The 19,086-nt window shown below is 35.7% G+C and overlaps 1 protein-coding gene across 7 annotated transcripts in view; it reads left to right on the top strand.

Moving 5' to 3' along the window:
• Positions 1 to 17,484, top strand: part of PPP1R12B (protein phosphatase 1 regulatory subunit 12B) — a 105,629-nt gene extending 88,145 nt beyond the window's left edge. For 3 of the 7 annotated variants that reach the window (XM_026713033.2, XM_026713031.2, XM_026713035.2), the window contains one exon: positions 12,259 to 17,484. In XM_026713033.2, the coding sequence (XP_026568818.1) occupies positions 12,259 to 12,345 (87 nt within the window). In that variant the 3' untranslated portion in view covers positions 12,346 to 17,484. Of the gene's footprint in view, positions 1 to 6,289; positions 6,470 to 12,258 lie in introns of all 7 variants that reach the window. The other 4 variants (XM_026713032.2, XM_026713030.2, XM_087929279.1 and 1 more) reach the window with 3 other exon arrangements.
• The last annotated feature ends 1,602 nt before the right edge of the window (positions 17,485 to 19,086 follow it).

The following is a 19,086-nucleotide window of genomic DNA, read 5'->3' as shown; positions in this document are numbered from 1 at the left end:
TGATTATTATATAATCTTACATACATATAAACATGTGTGTATATGTGTATGAACATTTATTGTTACTATGAATCTAAAGATACCCAGGGTCAGTATCCACAATTATTCATATGTAAATTTGGTATATGGGAATTATGTATCTTGAACTTTTTAACCTAGTATCAGTATATAAAAACTTACAGTCTCAAAGGTTTTGACACTTAACAGAGTCAATATCCAACATTTCTTTGCAAGAAATTCATTGTATCTTCCAAAATTATTACTAATGATACATAATTGAATTTCCTTTGCTACATGTATTTTCTCTATCCTTAATTACTGAATAAATTAAATGAACAATTGGTAATTATGTAAGAAAGTCATGAATACTTACTTTCAATGAAGCATGGTTTCAGAGTAAGGATACCTAGTACCTCAGATTTTATGAGAAATTGAGTATCTATGGGGATTCAGAGTTGGGAGGCTTCAGAATTTGTTTTGTCACTTTTTAAAATTCAATGTCAACCAACCTCACCATAATTATAAAATGCTTAAGTATACATTTGAATATTTGAAAAGTTCATAATCCACCTTTCAAGACAATTTTTCCCAAGGTAGCTTACAAAACTTTAAAAACAAATCTAGAATTTAAACTGAAAATATACACACTGAAACTAAAAGCATCGCTAAAAGTATAACTATAAAATAGTTGAAAGAACATAATTTATAAAGCTCTATTGCAGCAAAAAGTGTTAAAATGTTATAATAAAGTGGCAGCCCTATGACCTCACTTGAGGGACTTTTCATAAAAATCCTGTTCCAAAACTTCCCACTTAGTATAAGGACAGTATCTTAAGCAAAGTCTCAGATTTTATCATATGAATGTAAAAGCAGGCTTCTTTCCAATATATCATCTCATGTTCTGTTGGTTTTTCTTTAGCTCAAGGCAGTGTAAGGAACGAATCTTGTTTGTTTGTCCTTAGAATATAACCTATTAGGCAGAAAGAGTTAAGAAAAAGCCATTATGTCATAATGGAAATTTGGTCTTCCCAGTCATAGGGCTGCACTTTAGTAAGTACCTCCCATAGGTTCTCTACAGTTAAAATATGTATCTTTGAATTGGGACCAAAAACAAACTGAGAGATATTGAAGAAGTTTTAATAATATTGTGATAAATAAAAGGAATAGCACTTAGACTTATATACCGCTTTACAGTACTTTACAGCCTTCCCTAAGCAGTTTACAGAGTCAGCATATTTCCCCCAACAATCTAGGTCCTTATTTTACCGACCTCAGAGGATGGAAGGCTGAGTCAACCTTGGGCCTGGTGAGATTTGAACAGCCAATCTGCTGGCAGCTGGCAGTCAGCAGAAGTAGCCTACAGTACTATACTACCTTTCCACCTGTTTTCCAGCCAGTAGCTGTTGACAGAGGTGCACTTGATCTATCACCCTCTCTCTTGTGTATGGGAAAAGTATCAAGGGATTTTATTTAAATACTGGAGATGCCAGTCCTGGCTCTTCTCAACTATTTTCGGAGACTTTGGCATACACTGAGGATTTTTTTCTTTAATTAGCGTGGAGGTTTCTATAAATAATCTTAAGAGGTTCAATCTTCATGAACCCTAGCTTTTGGAAATGTAGGAATCTTACACACAATATCTTTATATAGCAACTTTTCTCAATCTTTATACTCTGTAAATGGCCATGTTAAAACATGTTGTTTTATAATGGAGCCATTATAAAAAACTACAGAAGCACATCAATATTTTCTTTTCAAAGATCACTCAAACTTTTAGATCAACCAAAACAAAAAAAATCTACTTCCATTTCTTCCTCCAAAGGGCCTATTAAAATGGTAAAGGTAAGGGTATCCCCATGGGTTTTACCTCACAAGTTGTGATCGACTTTAGGGGGCAGTGCTCAACTACGTTTCTTAAACCAAAGAGCCAATGTTGTCTGCAGTCGTTTGGCCAGCTTGACATCATGCTGCTGCACAAAGCATACAGTTAAAGATGGAACACTGTTCTTTCTTCTCACATGCTTATTTGCAGCACCTATTCATCTACTCGCATTTGCATGCTTTTGACTGCTAGGTTCGTGACAAGTGACAGGAGCTCACTCCGTCTCACAGCACTCAAGTCACAAATTACCGAGCTATAGACCCGATCTCAAAAGGGAAATTATTCCTGCATAATTCATTTTCCCTCCCTCTCTCTCTTTCTCTCATCTTCACCCCTCGTCTTGAAATATGTCTATTCCATGTCACAATTTGGGAAAAAGTCTCTTGATATTAGTGGATTCATTGATAGGATATCGTCATTCTTCTGGTTTTCTTGTTTCTTTATTGGGCTTTCAGTTCTTTTCAGACTTAACAAAAAGCTACTTAGTGCTTGAGTGGTTGGAGCAGAAAATGTCCTCTAAAGTAGCTCCTCTTGCTTGATACCCCTCTCTCCAAACACCTGCTCTGAAGAACTGTCATTCTCCTGTTATTGCAATTTCTGATTGCTGAAGTGAGAGATACATTACGCTGCCCTTAGCGACCTGATAAAACTGATTTTACAGGATAACACTGCTTGCCCTCACAATAGGTACTTTTGTACCTTTGTTTTGTTTGTCTCCTGGTGCTTATTATATAAGAGGGAATTACAGTTTTGCTTGGCTTTTAAAATATTTTTATTTCAAGAATAAGAATTCCTGAGCCCCTAAAAAACATGATAGAGAGGAAAGCAATTTCCTGACTTACTGGGGATAGTTCCAGTTGGAGAATAGCCTTTAAAGGAAACAAACTGATTTTACTGTATGGTTATTTTTTTGAAGCTGAGCTCCATTTAAATTTAACTCTGTAAGAAAAGACATTTCGGTAGTTCACATTACAATCCAGCTGCAAGAGAAGGGCTGCATCACCTAGCTTGATATGCATCATTCCACATGATTACACGTATTTATAGATGAACTATTAAAGAACTGAAATGGGAATGCATTTTGATCTATTGTTAATAATGTGTAATATTAGAAGAAATATTAGAATGCAACTACAACTACATTGTGCCTTCCTTTTATGATGGTATAACTAACAAATGCTTTTTTCTTTAAAAAAAGACTTTTAAAATAACCTACTGTAAATGTGGACATTCCATCTCTTATTAATGTTCGGTGTATGTAGCTGAGAATCTATATTGGAGAGTTTTAAAGCACATGACTTGTATGTGTTAAGTTATGAAAGCCCCTGATGGCCTTATTCATGAGTTATTTGTTGAGGTAACTTTTTCAACAAATAGAGTATCCATTTGTGGACTGGCACTGTGTGTGTGTGTGTGTGTGTGTGTGTGTGTGTGTGTGTGAGAGAGAGAGAGAGAGAGAGAGAGAGAGAGAATGAATAATGGAGACCATTTCATCATGTCTGCATCTTTTGAATGACATCCATTTTTGAATCATATGCTGTATCTGTCTGCAGCTTCTTTTTATACTAGAGTCACCTTGACTTAATATAGCAAATATACCTACATTTTACCTCAGTCTTGTCAATGTTGTTATTTTATTTAGGCTTATTAAGTTTTCAAAAAGCTCACTTTTGAATCACATTCCTATTCTGTTGTATAGCAACTTTTTTTCTTACTGTCTGCAGCTCACTTAAAAAGAGACATAAAAAACTAAACTGGTATCTAATTCAAGCATTGTCATAAAATTCTTAAGGCTGTTCGTTGCCAATACAGCATAATAGGAAAAAGATTTTTGGCTTACTGAACTACATATATTGTGATTTTAATGGCTTGTGCTTCAGTGTTTTACATCAGAATAGATTAAGACTGTTCTAATTTGTGCAAACCACAGTTTCAAAGGAATGTTCTGAAACATTCAGAGGTAGTGCAGGGTGCTTTCAAAACTCAGAGTAGGAGAGAGTTAATTTAGTTTCTTAGCTATTCAAAACCTCTCATACAGTTCCTCCTCTAATACAAAGTTGAAAGATACGTCTGATAGATAAAAAGGTCTGCACTCAGTACATATAAAACATTTTTTTTAAGACTGCTATCATTCAGTACATATCTATCAAAATAAAGGTGAGCTAAAATTGTGGTGAGGAGTAGGAGTTGACAAACAAAAATCCCATGCCCTGCCCTCTTTCTCAGGATTGCAAACTCCAGCTAAAACCAGTTTTATCCCCTCTAATTTCAGTAGATTTGAGAGCATGGCAGATTTGTATACTGCCGTCACACAACAGGAAAATGAATCTCTCCCTCACATACACATTGCAGTAATTACATGTGAATTGCTGTGATGGTATGTGGAAAAGACATTGGGAGATTAGGCTAAGAGATGATGCCAAGGGAATGGTCAGATAAGAGACAGCAGGTGAATAGTGGGTGGGGCAAGAGGCAGGTTCTTTCAGACTTGCAATTAGTTCATCTGGTTGTGATTCCCATCTGCTCTGCAAAGCCAACATCAATCTTGCAAGACTGAAAGTACAATTCCTCCTCCCTCCCCCCATCTCCATTACAACCTAAGAAGAGTCTCTTCTGAGCCTCTTGCCTCTCCCACCATCCAGCTGTGGGCTAGGCTATCTCTTATCTGATCATATCCTTGGCAGAATTTATATTCCTGGTTAGAACAGAGAGTGCTTTAAAAATAAAAGAGTAAGAAGCAAAAACCTTCAGATGCATTTTTGCTGAGCATGAGTGGTTTTGAAGATCAGCCTAAATCATGGCTGACTGGGGAATTCTAGGAGTATGAAATAAAGTGGCTATATATATGGAGCAAGATTTAGTTAATGTATTTGAAATTGCTGAAATAATAAAGAGGAGGAGCATGTAATTGAATATAATTAGAGTTATGGTTTGTAATTTGGAAACTGGTTGCTTCTACATGCCCTTATAAACTATTCTAATCATCACCAAAAAAAACACCAAAATCAAGATTACTGTGTTAGATTTACTGTATAATGACTTCCTTGGAAATTGTTATTACAAGGATATATTTATTTTGGATGTAAACATTCAGTTTTTCCACATAATATTTTTAGCATTATGCTAGAGAATATAATTATAGTGAGTGTCTTTTAAATTATTTTGTTCATTTCTGCATTCTGCCTTCTTTACATTTTGAGTTATTAGATAAATAATATTACATTTTCTTAAGATAACGCAAATCTGTCATAGACAGGTTTTGTGGCCTAATTATCTACTGCTTGAAATATTCAGGTTTTTTAACCTTTCACTCCAACTTCCACACTGTTTTAGAGGAATTATATTAAACATATTTTGAACATATTTCCTTTTAGAAAAATGGTTTCTTATATGAAGGTTATATCCTAAACTAAATTTTCTAAAATTCTTAAAAAATAGACTTAGAAATCTCTTTATTATAATAGATAGTTTTTGAAGAAAATAAAGGTTTTAAATTTTATTTGTTTTTCTTAATAAAGTTGTTCAAATATTCACATATTTTAAAATGGAAATTTTGTGTTTTAAAAGATTCAGCACAAATGATGCCTATTGAATGATTAACTGAAAAGTGCATTATAAAGCACAGCACAGACAAACTGATAGGTTGTATTTGTGAAAGATTTCAGAGCATCACTAACTTGTACAAATTCACTCTCCTTTTCAAATATTGCTAGATGTTCTGACACTTTTTGGCTCTTGCTCCTTTAATATACAAAGCTGCTTTTGATGGGAAGAGTCAGATGAAGAGATTCATGAAGACACTTTAACTTTGATATCCAGCTCTTGGGTGACAGTTTTCATTATGCCCACAATTGCCCTGATGTCTGTTACAGGTATAATCAAGTTTGTGTATGTATGTGCGCATATGCATATGCCAATTTTGACTCCTGGCAACAACCTGGATAATTCTCTGCAGTTTCCTTGGTGAGATTTTTTGGAAATGATTTGCCATTGCTTGCTTCCTAGGATTGAGAGAGAGTGACTGATCCAAAGTCACCCAGGTGGCTTTGTACCTAAGACAGGACTCAAACTCATGGTCTCTTGATTTCTAGCATGTGGCTAGGAAAGTTGATACACCAAACTATCTCTCTATAATTGTGTTTAGAGCCACAAAATTGTTTACCTCATGATGATAAATTTGCCCTTATATTTGAAAAGTGAGCAGAAGGAACAGCCCCTTTCCTTTGGCTTCTTTTCAGTGTTTCTAACACTTCAGTGTGTTGTTGAGTTTCCTTTGCAATTTCACTGCTGTCCACCTCTCATTGCTGCTCTTTTTTTTCCCCTCACGCTTGTCAATTGAATTCACGTTTCTGTGCTTTTTATATTCTGTTTTGTCTTTGTCTATTTCCTCCATGTCTCACTTTACAGAACCTTCACCAGCTCAAACAGATTCACACTTTGAGGCAGATGAATGAGCAACTGCTGGCCGAAAACAGGGCTTTGACCCGGGTGGTAGCCAGGCTGTCGCAATCCGCTGAGCCCCCAGAGTCAGAAGAGCTATAGCACCTCCCCTTCCAGTTGATTTCACCTCTCCTTCCATTCTTCCAGGCAGGTCTTTGCTCTTATTATCTGTTCGAGCTATCTACTACTCATTCTACTTTCTTCCTAAAGATGTTTAATAAGGAGGATGCCACACCAATAGAATATGCCATTGAATAATTTTCTTTTCAAGTGCTCTTCCCTCAAGGTATAGTCCTTATTTTGGAGATATCATTCCTGATTTTGTATACTTGCTCCCTTTCAAGGTATGCATTTTCTGCATGTGAATTTCATATTGGAGAACAATCTCCAGTATAATTAGCAAAAATATTTTGGCTTTATTTTGCCTTTTAAAGACAGTGCTAAATAAAGTGTGAATGGAAGAATTAGGATGAACAATCAGAATATATGTGTCTGGTTGTCCCAAGTGGTATAGTAGATTTAAGGCAGTATGGTAAAATAATGTACTTCTGAAAGTATACATTAAAACACTTTATTAACCCTGCAATTTGTAAATGAACTTGTAAATGAGTTGGAATACATGGAGCAATTTAAAATTTGCCATGCGCTCAATCATTATATGTCACACAAACCTCGACTTATGAGTATTTGTTTAACAATAGTTTGAAATTCTGATGGCACTCAGAAAAATGATTCACGATCATGTAATCACAATTTGGGCGCTTGTCATCTGGCTCACATTTACAACACTGCAGTGTGCTGTGATCACATAATTGCGATTTGCTACCTTCTCAGATGGCTTCCAACAAGTAAAGACAATGGGAAACTGGGTTCGCTTAACAACTGGGTGTTTCACTTGACTGTGTTAAAAATGGTCATAAAATTGAGTTTGCTCATGTAATGACTCACCTACTGTCTGCATCACTTAGTGACCAAAATTACAGTCCCAACTGTGTTTGTAAGTCCAGGACTATCTGTATTATACTACATACTGTGAGCTATTAATAAGACAATGAAGCTATATTGAAACCACAGTTTGTAATTCAGGAGGTTGAATTCTAAACACAAGTCTAGTGTAGTTTTCTTGTTTTTGCTACAAATTATGGTTAATATTTTTTTATATTTTACATATTAATCTGAGATATAAGAACCTGTACTAAGTTACTCAATTTGTTCATTAATATCTCACAAACATACAGAATGTGACATTTCAATAATGCTGTAATACAGTAGAGCTATATCTTTCACATTAAACTCTTCTCATTAACCTCTATGACAGAGAAGGCAGCTAATAATGCAGTTAAGACTCTAGACCAGTTCAAGGAGCAACTGGCAGCAGTGGTCAGGAGAGTATTCCCACAAATATATCTTGTAGACCAGTTGTGTCACAAGACTACTACAGTACAGTCTATGTGGATTACCCTTGAAGAGCATTCAAAAGCTTCAACTGATGAGGAATTCATTAGCACATGCAATATTGGGTGTCATAGTACAGCCAACTAACAAGGCTGCATGAGTTATACTGATTCCTGGTAGACAGTTCAAGGTTCTGGTTGTTACCTTTAAAGACCTGAATAGCATGAGGCTAGGTTACTTGCAGAACCCCAATGGTTTCTACTGATCTTACTAGATAAGAGAGTGAGCATGCGCTGAATCTCATTTCTAAAGCAGTGACTCTTGATGGCCCCTATGAAATGTGTTTTCTCTATCATAATACCAATCTTATGGAACAGCCTCCCCTGAGATATGGACAGCACTAACCCTGATAGCCATTCAGAAGGCCATGAAAGCCTCCTTTATTCCTATCCCGAGCAGGGGTGGGATTCAACCGGCGTTACTACTGGTTCGGTGATTACATTTTGCATGTGCGCCCGACACGCACTGCGCACGTGTATAAAATAACCTTAGGCTATGCCGCCGAACAACTGAAAATTGCAGCAACCAGTTGCACAGCATTCAAAAAGCCTCTTTTTCCGTGCTTTTTCAACCTCAGCTGTGCCGCACAAAGCAGCTGAGATTGAAAAAGCAGGAAATAAAGGACAGGTAAGAGCCTGGGCAGGCAGGTGGGCCAAACAGCAGCAGACACAGAACCGGTTCTGTGTCTGCTGCTCTTCAGAGCTACCGTTTCTATAGAGCCGGGCAGAACTGGTAGCATCCCACCCCTGATCCCAAGGGATTGAGTTTAAGATGTTAATGGAACTCTAGCACAGGTATGACTATATTTGATATATCAGTAGTGAGATTTTTAAGGGCCTCAGTCTAGTTTTTCTGTAATGGATTTGTACATTTTGGATGTTTTTATTTCTCTTCACTGCCCAGAATTCCTTTGTTAGATGAGCAGCTATATAAATGTGATCAATGACTAAATTATGTCTTTCTTTTGATTCAAGGAAATTCTGAAGATCATTGGCTTGATCTTGAAAATCCAGTATTTCTTTCATACTGTCTTGTCTCAGATCTACACTCTTCAGTTTTAAAATAAAAATGATTGTATTTGCTGTTTATAAAATTTGTGGTGGTGGTGGTTGCTGTTATAAATTCATCTTGTATCTGTCCTTAATTAATCATAGATGCCATTAAGTCAGGCTCAACTCCTAATGCTTGCATGGACAAACACTTTCCATTTTGACTTATCTCTAGCAGTAGTTAGAAACTGCATTCATCCCAAGATGGAAGTTGGATGGATAGAATCTATATGATGATATGTGGGATAACGTTGACCCTTTGCATATCTAAGAACAGAGTTCTCCGTGATCTAAGCTCTACTACATGTGGATTGGATCCTTACTACCTTGCTAATAAATGTCAGTGGAGGTGGGGGGACTGTGAATTAGATTCAAAATATAATCAGTGCTTCTTTGAGGGAAGAGTAGCTCTCATAAACATCAGTTATCCCAACTCTTCAAGAAACCAGTTCTGAATCCAACAGGAATGGATAACTGCCATCCTATCCTCAAACTCTTCTTTTTTGGAAAGGTGGTTGAAAAAGTGCAAGGACCAAAGTTTGTTTGTATCCATGGTAGTTTGAACTGAGGCTTCTGTATGGTGTGGAAATCACATTGGTCCCTCACATGAGACTCTCATAGGACTTGAATGGAAGGAGCGTAATCATCCTTATCCTTCTAAATTTCTAAGTGTTTCTTAATCATCATATGTGGATTGCTTGGGAGTTCTGAGAATTGGAGGTGCCAGATTATAGTGATTCCAGTGCCCATGTCCAATAAGTGGTGGCCAGGGCAAAAGTTAAACCCTCAAATATTCCCTTGTATGAGTATTATGAGGCCTCAGGCCTTTCCCTTATTCTGTTTAGTATTTTCTTGAAGGTGTTGGAAGACGCCATGCACCAATTAAAATTGAAATTAGTATGTTGATAACCTCCGGTTGTATAGTTTATTTATCACTGCTTTTTTAAAGCCTTATATGGCCAGAAAGCACATATCAAGGATCCCTATCTGTTAGGAAGTAAAATAAGGCCTAGTGGCAAGAATTCTCTGTGTGGGTTTCCCCCACCCCACCCCACCCCTGATGAAACAGCCCATTTCTTGGGGCTAGGATGATGCTGCGCTCATGGCTTCTATAGTTACCATAGTAAAGAAATGGTTCTTCCAGAATACCTTTAGCATTGTGAGGCCATTGATAATTTTGTGTGTGTGTGTGTGTGTGTGTGTGCATAAACATGTACAATATATGTATGTATATGTGTATATACAGCATGTGTGTGACATATAGATAGATAGATAGATAGATACAAATAGCCGTTCACTGCCTATACAGTAGATAAATAAAATAATACACAGCTCTTCCAAGAATTTTCTCTAATTTCTTAAAACCCAGTCATTCACTTTATCTGTAGCCTTCCCTTTCTTATATTTTTGTCAACCTTGAAAAGCCTCTTTCCCCACCTCCAGCCCATCCATTTGCATCAGATGTCAAACTATGCTGATTAAGAAAATGGTCAGTGCTCATCTGGTCCCAGATTGACTATTCTTTTTGCAGTCCATGGTAAACTTCTCCAAAATATATAAATGAAAGGATCGGCAGTATTTTTCTCAGTCTCCCATTTTCACAGCTATACCTATCTATACAGCATGTATAGTACTGTGATAAGATCTCATTGTTTAGCTCAGAGTTGAACCACAGTTCTTGATAAAAACCCTTCCTTGATTGAAAAATTTTTTTTTACATACAAATAAGAAAATATGTACGTTATTTTCCTAACCCAGTATTGTGGAATCAGCCTTGATTGAAAAAGCCTCACTGGATTCCTGTGCTGGATTCCTTTAGTGAGTAGATTTTATTAGCTTGTCAGTCAGGGTTTTTTTAATTTTTGTTTTAGTTTCTCACCACCTGTAGAGAAAAGAAGTCAGGAATGATTGTAGGGAAAAGCAAGAATTAAATGCATTTTAAGAAATATGTTTATTTGTTTGATGGATTGATTAATTTGTAAACCTTTCTTTCATCATGCCTTATCAATTCAATTCAAATTATTGCCTCTCCTTTTTATGAGTAAACCTTTAAGGATTGCTTAATTTCAACGTGCTTGCTTGAATGAGAAAAGAACTTGTATATATATATATTTTAGCCTATCATATGGCAATAAAAAGATACATTGAGTTATTAGTGGCCAATTGTGTATTTCTGTTGGCAAGAGATCCCAAATAAATTTGTGTTTGTGACTCCATCTTAAATAGATTACAGATATTTCACCTCACTGATAAATGATCCCCTTTCTTTGGGATCAGCTGTCAAAGGTGTTTCAGTACTCATCTTATCAAGCACTTTGTCACTTCTTTCAATAGAACCCTTTCTATAGGAATTCTTGGGAGTTGAGTGGAGGCATATCGAAAGTATGCCACCTTCGTTAAATATGTGCACAAGCTGTCCTATTTTGTAAACTATAAAGAATCCAAATCTCTGGCCAAAGTAGCTTATTCTTGAATGTTCTTGCCTGAGAATCCCTTGACATTTCTAAGCACATTTTACTAATACTACTTTTTTCATAGTCCAAACTGTTAATCAACTAAAATGATGTTTTACATTTCAAAAATGAAGAAAATTTAACTCAAAAGTACCTTTTATTAGTTTATTTTGTGGAACACATAAGAAATTGAAAGCCACTTTCAGTCTAAAAAAAACTGACAAAAGTTTACTAAAACACTTTCCACAAAAAATTGTATGCCATTTACTTTCCTATAGATATATGAAATATGGATTGAAATAATAAGGTTTTTGTTTGATAAGTTTTTGAGCAACTTATCATTACTGTTAATTGTATGTTTGCACTTTATAATATGTAATCAAAGATCTACCTAAACCAGGCTCTTTGATCCATAAGTGATTTGTCACACAAAAATGAGATATAATATTTGCTCTAAAGTGTTTAGTCAATTTCCTTTCAAAATTAAAAAAGACTATTCTTTTTCCAAATGTAATAAGTTTGTTATTAAAATGAAAACTGCATATTGAGAAAAGGATAAGAAAAGGATTATTTTGAGAGGTTGGTTTGAAGAGAGATGCCTATGGTATTTTCTGTCTTATGCATCAAAATAACTTGACAAATTTGGGATATTTTATGCCTTGTTACGGCTGCGAGCAAGGCATCATTTGTTGTTCTGTATCAGCCAGTGAAATCATTTCAGTCAACACATAATTTTCTGTTCTGCATATATCTCGGATAATTTCCCTCTTCTGTTTTAGGAAGGTAAAATACTCTTTCGTTGAGTAGGGAGAGTTGGCCATATGCTAAGCAAAAGCCATTTATATGAATACAGATTACTACTGTATACATTACTCTTTTTTTTCCCTCTCCCCACTTTGCTTCCCCCTCCCAGTGGCTGGGATGTTCTGGGACAGTCAGCACAGAAATGTTTTGATGCTCTATCTTATCTTTGAAACAGGTTTTGACAGATCTGAAGTCAGACAATCAGCGGCTGAAAGATGAGAATGGAGCACTCATCCGAGTCATCAGTAAACTTTCAAAGTAGCATATTGAACAAAGGATGGGCAGAAAGAGGAGATTTCTGTGCACAAGATGCCAACCCTGCCACCGACTTCCGATCTTCCAGTTGAAAGAACTGCTGGCAATTTTGCCATGGACCAGTTGGCAACACACACAGCTCCTTGCACTTGCTGGGCATTTTTATTTTGCACAGTGTTTACCGCTTCCCTTTCTTCTAAAAGCATGCCTCACCACAAGTTTATTATTTTTACAATATTGAAGTAATTTATTTAAAGGGACAAAGAATTATTGGCACTGTCTGAACTACTCAAACCATCTGCTGTAAACCCGATATGCATCCAACCTTAATCTGATGTAAAGAAGTATTGACTGTAATAAGTGATATAGAAGTGACTATACTGTCAATCGAACATGTCTTAAGATACTGTCAAGGAATAGGAATAGGGAGTGAAATGGAATTACTCTTCCTTCTGGGATTTGGGAGTCTGCAGTCTGTAAAAAAACTTGTTGGCTTATTTCTTTGGAAGTCTCATAATGGTGCATTGCCTTGGAAATGCATATTCTACATGTTTCTTAATACTTGACTGTTTTATTATTTAATGTTGGATTTGAAACCAGTTTAATATTGGGGCCTAATAATTGGTTTTCCCTTCTTTCCATCTTTCCTCAAGATGCTTCCTACTGGGTTTTTTTTTCATGGTTACTTTCTCTAGGACTGTTTAATAGATGATTACACCTTATAACTGTCACTTTCTTATTATGGTCCCTTTATTTCAAGAATTCTGGTGGAAGGACATCCAACGGCAAAAATTGCTTAGGGTGGGTTTCCACTTGTCTAAAATCTCCATGCAGAATGTATCTCAGCCTATCTTTTTATAAGCAAAATGAATCATTAACCAGTAAAGTAATAACATTGCATAAAAATCAGAGCAATCAGAGTTGGATTTAAGATAATGTTCATTAGGTGCAAAACTGAACACAAAAGTGTTCTCTGAGTTTAAAGTGGAAGAATATTGGTGGTTAGAGGTGCTTATGTCCTGTGCAAAATGCTGTCTCAAGTCTTGGTGGAAGGCCTTGATAAAAAAAATATACTACTAATATTTGAGAAGTTTAATGCAATGTTTCATTTGCACATAAATGCACTTGTCTTTAATATCAATAGTAAGATCAGTAGCACTCACACCCTGGTTTCTAATCATATTGGAAATGAATGCATTAACTTTTATAGATTCTCAGAATACTAGCAGCTTCAGAGACTGTGCTTCTTTAGTTATAACAATGAGATTTCACTTTCAGCATTTAATATATTTTTCCAAATCCTGACCACTGCATTTCTTTTCTTTCTTCCTTTGTATTCCAAAGCATGATATGACATTTTGAAGCTATACTTTTTGGTCTGGATTTAGTCAGTTTTCATAATTGATTAGAACAGAGTCTTTGGGATTTAAGAAAAGCAGCTTATACATGTGAGCAGTAGTACTTTTTGCCATCATTGCTCAATGGTCAACACAATATGGCTTTTAAAAAATTTATTGTGGACTACTATAACAAAGAGGTGACTGGTTTTCTTTTCTCTTTCACCTTTTTGTTCTGTATTCTCATGTATTCTTCTTGCTTTTGTTGGCTACAAAAATGCAGAATTCTGTTAAGAGATAGGAGTTGCCACCTATGAGCTGACTAATTCAGATATTGGTTGTACAAACGTATCAAAGTCTGATGTAGTGATCAGTGCATTCATTAGAGCTTTCTAATTTAGCTCTGAGGCGCTCAGCAGCCCTTTGATTTCCTCTGCCCCCCCTTTTGGGGAACTTTAGATATTGTCCAGGTTTCAAGATGTATCTAACAATTATATGTGAAAGCTAAATACATTTTGTCATTGTAATGAATTATACTCATGATATTGCTTTTCTACTGCCTAACTTATTTCAGCCCCATAAAGGATTGCAGAAGGATATGAACAAAATATTTTTAATTGGTCTGGTCAAACTCTACCATAAACAGTCATGGAAATGAAAAAAGAATAATTCTGTAAGAGTTCCTGCATACTACTACTGTTATTTTATACCTGGAATATAGTAACTTAAACCAGCCCTAGTTTTAATATCCAGAAATCTAAGGATAAATATAAATAAGGCCTATTATGAAGAATTGTGCCCTATCTAATCAAGAGTTGGAATTAGATCAAATTGAAATTCTGCCTATAATTGGCTGAGCTGATTAATCATGAAACCAATATGCTCACCATAAAATATTTGGGGGGGGGGGCAACAGGGGTGAAAAAAGATTATTTCTTGGATGTCATTAAGATGAATGGTAACAATTAACATCTTAATATTTTAGGCCTAAATACGTTTTTCTTATATTTTCAACTATTTCAAACCACCTTCAAACTGTTTAAATGATCCCATTTTTATCCTGAGGCAAAGAAAATCTTAATCTAGTTTTAAAAGCTGAAATATGAATGTGATTTGTTCCTTCTCTCAAAAAATAATGAAAAGGAAAATCTTGAATGGAAGTTACTTATTTCCTTTGAATTAAACAATATAACTACCAACTCAAGAGCTAGTATATGTTTTAATATCTTATTCTAAAATTTTCATTTGAAACCAGGAAGTATTTCCAAGAAACTTCCTGATTTAATGAAAGGCTGAATCTGTGGATAGGCAAAAGGCATATTCATGTTTAAATCGAATTGTTTTAAGTTGTTTATATGATCAAGTAAACTTGCCTCAAGAATTCAGGACTCCTCCTTATTTTTAAAGGATATCAAGAATATTACTCCTCTCACTGGTTATTGCTCTGACCCAATTAAGTTTAGATTTAGATGAATGCTCTGTTTTAATTGTGCAGTAAGCTAAAACGTTCTCTGCATAAGCTGCAAACGATAGAGGAGAATGGTTGAAAGTTTAGCCTGTGACATGAAAGCTTTCAAGCTTGTGGATGATAGAAGTTTTTATTTAAAATGGGAAATGAATGGTTCTGTTTTGGTTCTTGTTCCTAAAAGTTTTCACCTATGAATATTTCCATATCTAAGATTTTAAAAATCCTTGTGCAAGTGCTTTAAGAAGCATAAGATGGAGCACAATTTTATTCCTTGCAAATGGAGAAATTCAGTGGCATTTGGCTAGTAAAAATTAAATTTCATATGAAACTAGAGGTACCACATGTTAAAAAAAAACTAAGTATAGGAAAACAAATAGGGAAGAAAGTCTTAATACCCACTTAGTGATTGGTTACTTTATGAGAAGGCTCTTTTTCTTGTAATATGGACAAACTGATCATAGAACATAAAAGGATGAGGGAAAGGCATTTTAGAAGACAGGGATGTGTAGGTGCAAGAGCAAGTATATATGAGTACATTTGAATTTAGAAAAGTTTGTTTAGTATTTATTTGTTTCTGTCCATATTTTTTTTACTGTTAATGGAAATAATTCATGGATGAAATCTGGATGATCAGGAAGCATTAGATGAATCTAACTTGACCATTTTCTAATGCATACGCACTTGATTTTTACTATTGGAAGCTAGTGCAGAGTCATTGATATATACTTTCTTCTTTTCTCTGAAGGGATGTTTATATTAATAATTACCATTTAAAACACTTATTCCCATGGAATAATTCAAAGTATAAGGCTAATCATGTTGCTGTTTGCTGATAAAGCATTAACTATAAATTAAACATAACCCTTGGACTATCACTGATATATAAAGATTAAGGTTTGTTATTTCTTAGGACAAAAATGAGATACCTGTGGCCCTTCAAATGTTCCTGAAATCTCAGCATCCCTCACCATGATGGTTGAGATTTCTGTAGTTCAATAATTTCAGGAGCCTTCACTTCCCCCATTCCTGCTTTAAACTAAATTTAACGTTTGTCCCTAACTGAATGGTATAAATGTAAAGAAAAACATAAATTCTATATACTTTCTGGGACACCTAATGAATTCTCAACCCATAAAAATATTTTGTTACTGTGAAGAGCAAAATGTAATCCTTTGCCCCCATTTAAACCTGATCCATTGGGTCATCAAGTTCTACTTTCAAGTTACTAGGATGTGAAAAGTAACCAAAACCTCCCCGAAATTGTGAAGAGTTTGAGGAAGAGTGCACCAGTGTACATCAGGAGGAGTTCCACAATGTATATGCACATGTCTCTCAACATACCCCTTTCAATTATTCTACTGCTTGCCAAAATCTAACAATGAACTTGTTTTGACAGGATTTTTTGCAAGCAAATTGAATGTCCCATCACAAAGAATGTACTTTGTCCTTGCCCACTTGAATATATGCATTTTTATGAAGTCCTCAGCTTTGGTACAACAGGCTTCGTTTTCCCCATCTTTGACCTTCCAGCTCCACTCATCCTGCTGCCATGTTAGCTGACTTGGGAGAGAAGCTTCTGACTTAGAGATATTAAACATGGGAAGCAGAAGGTCTGTATCTCAAAGGCAACTATAATATCTTTGTTTCAAGCTTTCAGTTTCCCAGGGCTTTTTATCTGAATGGTGGGTTTCGATCACATTTATTCTGTGTTTAAAATCTTTTTGTGTGATTCTACTAGATGCAGCATGTTCCAAGAAGAGTTTGCTTTTGTTTTTGATTTTTTACCAAGATTATTTCTTAGCAACTTACTGATGGATTCATCCATTCCCCAAGATTCCTTTATTTCTTGGGGCAAGTTGAACTCTGAGTGAATATAACTTTGTTGGTTCTTGAGCCAATGGAAGGGTCCAAATTATGTTAAAATCCACTGTGTATCTTTCCACTCCTGACTGTTTAGTATATAATATCGAAGAGTCAAAATCCCTTACTGTAAAAGCTATTCCTGAAAAAAGAACAGCATCCTACTGTTGGCTCATTAACTTCCCACATGCAAATATTCTAAGTGTTATCTGTTTTTAAAAAAACATTTTACAATTCTTTGTAAATAACTAATTGGAGAAAAGAGTGGCTTGTGTGTGAAGGAAGAGAATGTATTTTTATGCAACTTTTTTTGAGTGGCCTTCCAAATTTTGAGATGAATGCTTTTGTTTTCCTGATTGTTACATATTCTAAGTATTATATGTTTGAAAGTTTGGGAATAATATACACATCTATAATGCTTGTAAACACGACAGTATTTATAAATGAATAAAACAAATGCTTTAACACTGTCCAAATGTCTTAACTAATGAAAGCGGGTTTTCCTGCAGTTGACTTATTTCCTTAATTATTTTCTTTTTTGATTCAAGTTTCCTCACCACTTCATATATTAGTACTACATTTGTTTGACTGTTAAGAAATAATGCCTCACATCAGGGTAGTAAGCATAATCAGATGTAAAAATGAAGCAGCAGTATTGAGAATTTGTCTGACCAATGTGGTGAATCAAGTCAGACTAGGAATTCTGATATGAGGAAATTAAGCTTGTACAGAAGGATATCACATTGGTGATGAAGTACTATAGACATATGAACAATTGGCATGCTGTTAAAATGACTTTATGAGATACAGGATCTGTATTTCCTCCTGAAGTGACAAATGATAAAGCTATCTGCCTACAACTTGGCTCAATATGCAAATAGGAAATTTCAATCTCCGGGTCTCAGTATAGAGGCACTAATTTGTGGAGTTCGTAGTGTCCTCTGAGCTTGGTTGTTTTCTTGAGGATGTATCATTCATTACCCAACTAGGCAACCTCATCAGTGCTGGAAGGGAATGGGGCTTGCTTTCTGTTTCTATACAAGTGGTTTTCCCTGTCAGTGTTGGTTGGAGAACTAATTAGTGTACTTGGGAGAGGCATTAATCTATCAATTAACCCTTAAATACCAGAACCTTGATAGACATGAACACATCGCCCTGCTCCCTTGTTTCATTTATTTAGATAGGAAGGCATTTTTCTTCCTGGAGAGGCTGAGCACACGTACAGTAGGATGATGAGCACGTTGCATTAAACCAGCTTAAAATTCTGTAGAGAATGGCTTGTTAGCACAGGAAGGAACTATTTTCTGCAGGATAGGAGGCAAGGAAAAGCAGATGACTTTATGTCTTTATGTGCTATTGCATTCCAACCTGATCAGAGATAGAAACACTGTTCTATGAACTGCCATCACATATAGCAAAGCTGCTGCCTGACCAAAAGCTGCTGCCAGATGAATCAAAAGAAGGAGCTTTTTTTCATATTCCTTATGGTGACTTTTTGTCCTTGCTTTATTAATAATTCTGATAGGCAATTGCTTTTTGTGGGGGAAGACAAACACATTTTATTAAATCCACAGAGGTGATTTTGTTTTAATGAAAATTGCTGAAGGAAAGCTACCATCAGCATTCCACATTGTAGGAAAGGAAACAATTCTTCTTAAACAGCACCCACCCAGGTTTGCAAGAGCAATTGTCATGGCTGCATCTCCCCTATGGCAGCAATCTTCTTCTAAAAAAAAGTTATGTGTTTTATATAGAAGATATTCAAATGTAATATCAAAAGGTGGGGATATTTTGGAGAAACGAGATTTAACAGACAATCAGAGTTGGAAGGGACCTTAGGTCATCTAGTCAAACCCCCCCTCCCAAGTGGGAGACCCTACACCATTTCTGACAGATGAGAGTCCAATCTCTTCTTGAAAGTCTCAAGTGATGGCGCTCCCACAACTTTCAAGGCAAACTGTTCCATTGGTTAATTGTTCTCACTGTCAGAAAGATTCTCCTTATTTCCAGGTTAAATGTCTCCTTGTTTAGTTTCCATCCATTATTCCTTGTCTGGCCCTTGGGTGCTTTAGAAAATAGCTTG

This window comes from Pseudonaja textilis, chromosome 3 (genome assembly GCF_049901715.1).
Source record: "Pseudonaja textilis isolate UNSWEBS1 chromosome 3, rPseTex1.2, whole genome shotgun sequence".
NCBI classification, from domain to species: domain Eukaryota; kingdom Metazoa; phylum Chordata; class Lepidosauria; order Squamata; family Elapidae; genus Pseudonaja; species Pseudonaja textilis.
Note: the sequence above shows the minus strand (reverse complement) of the source record. Positions and strands in the feature narration are given on the sequence as shown.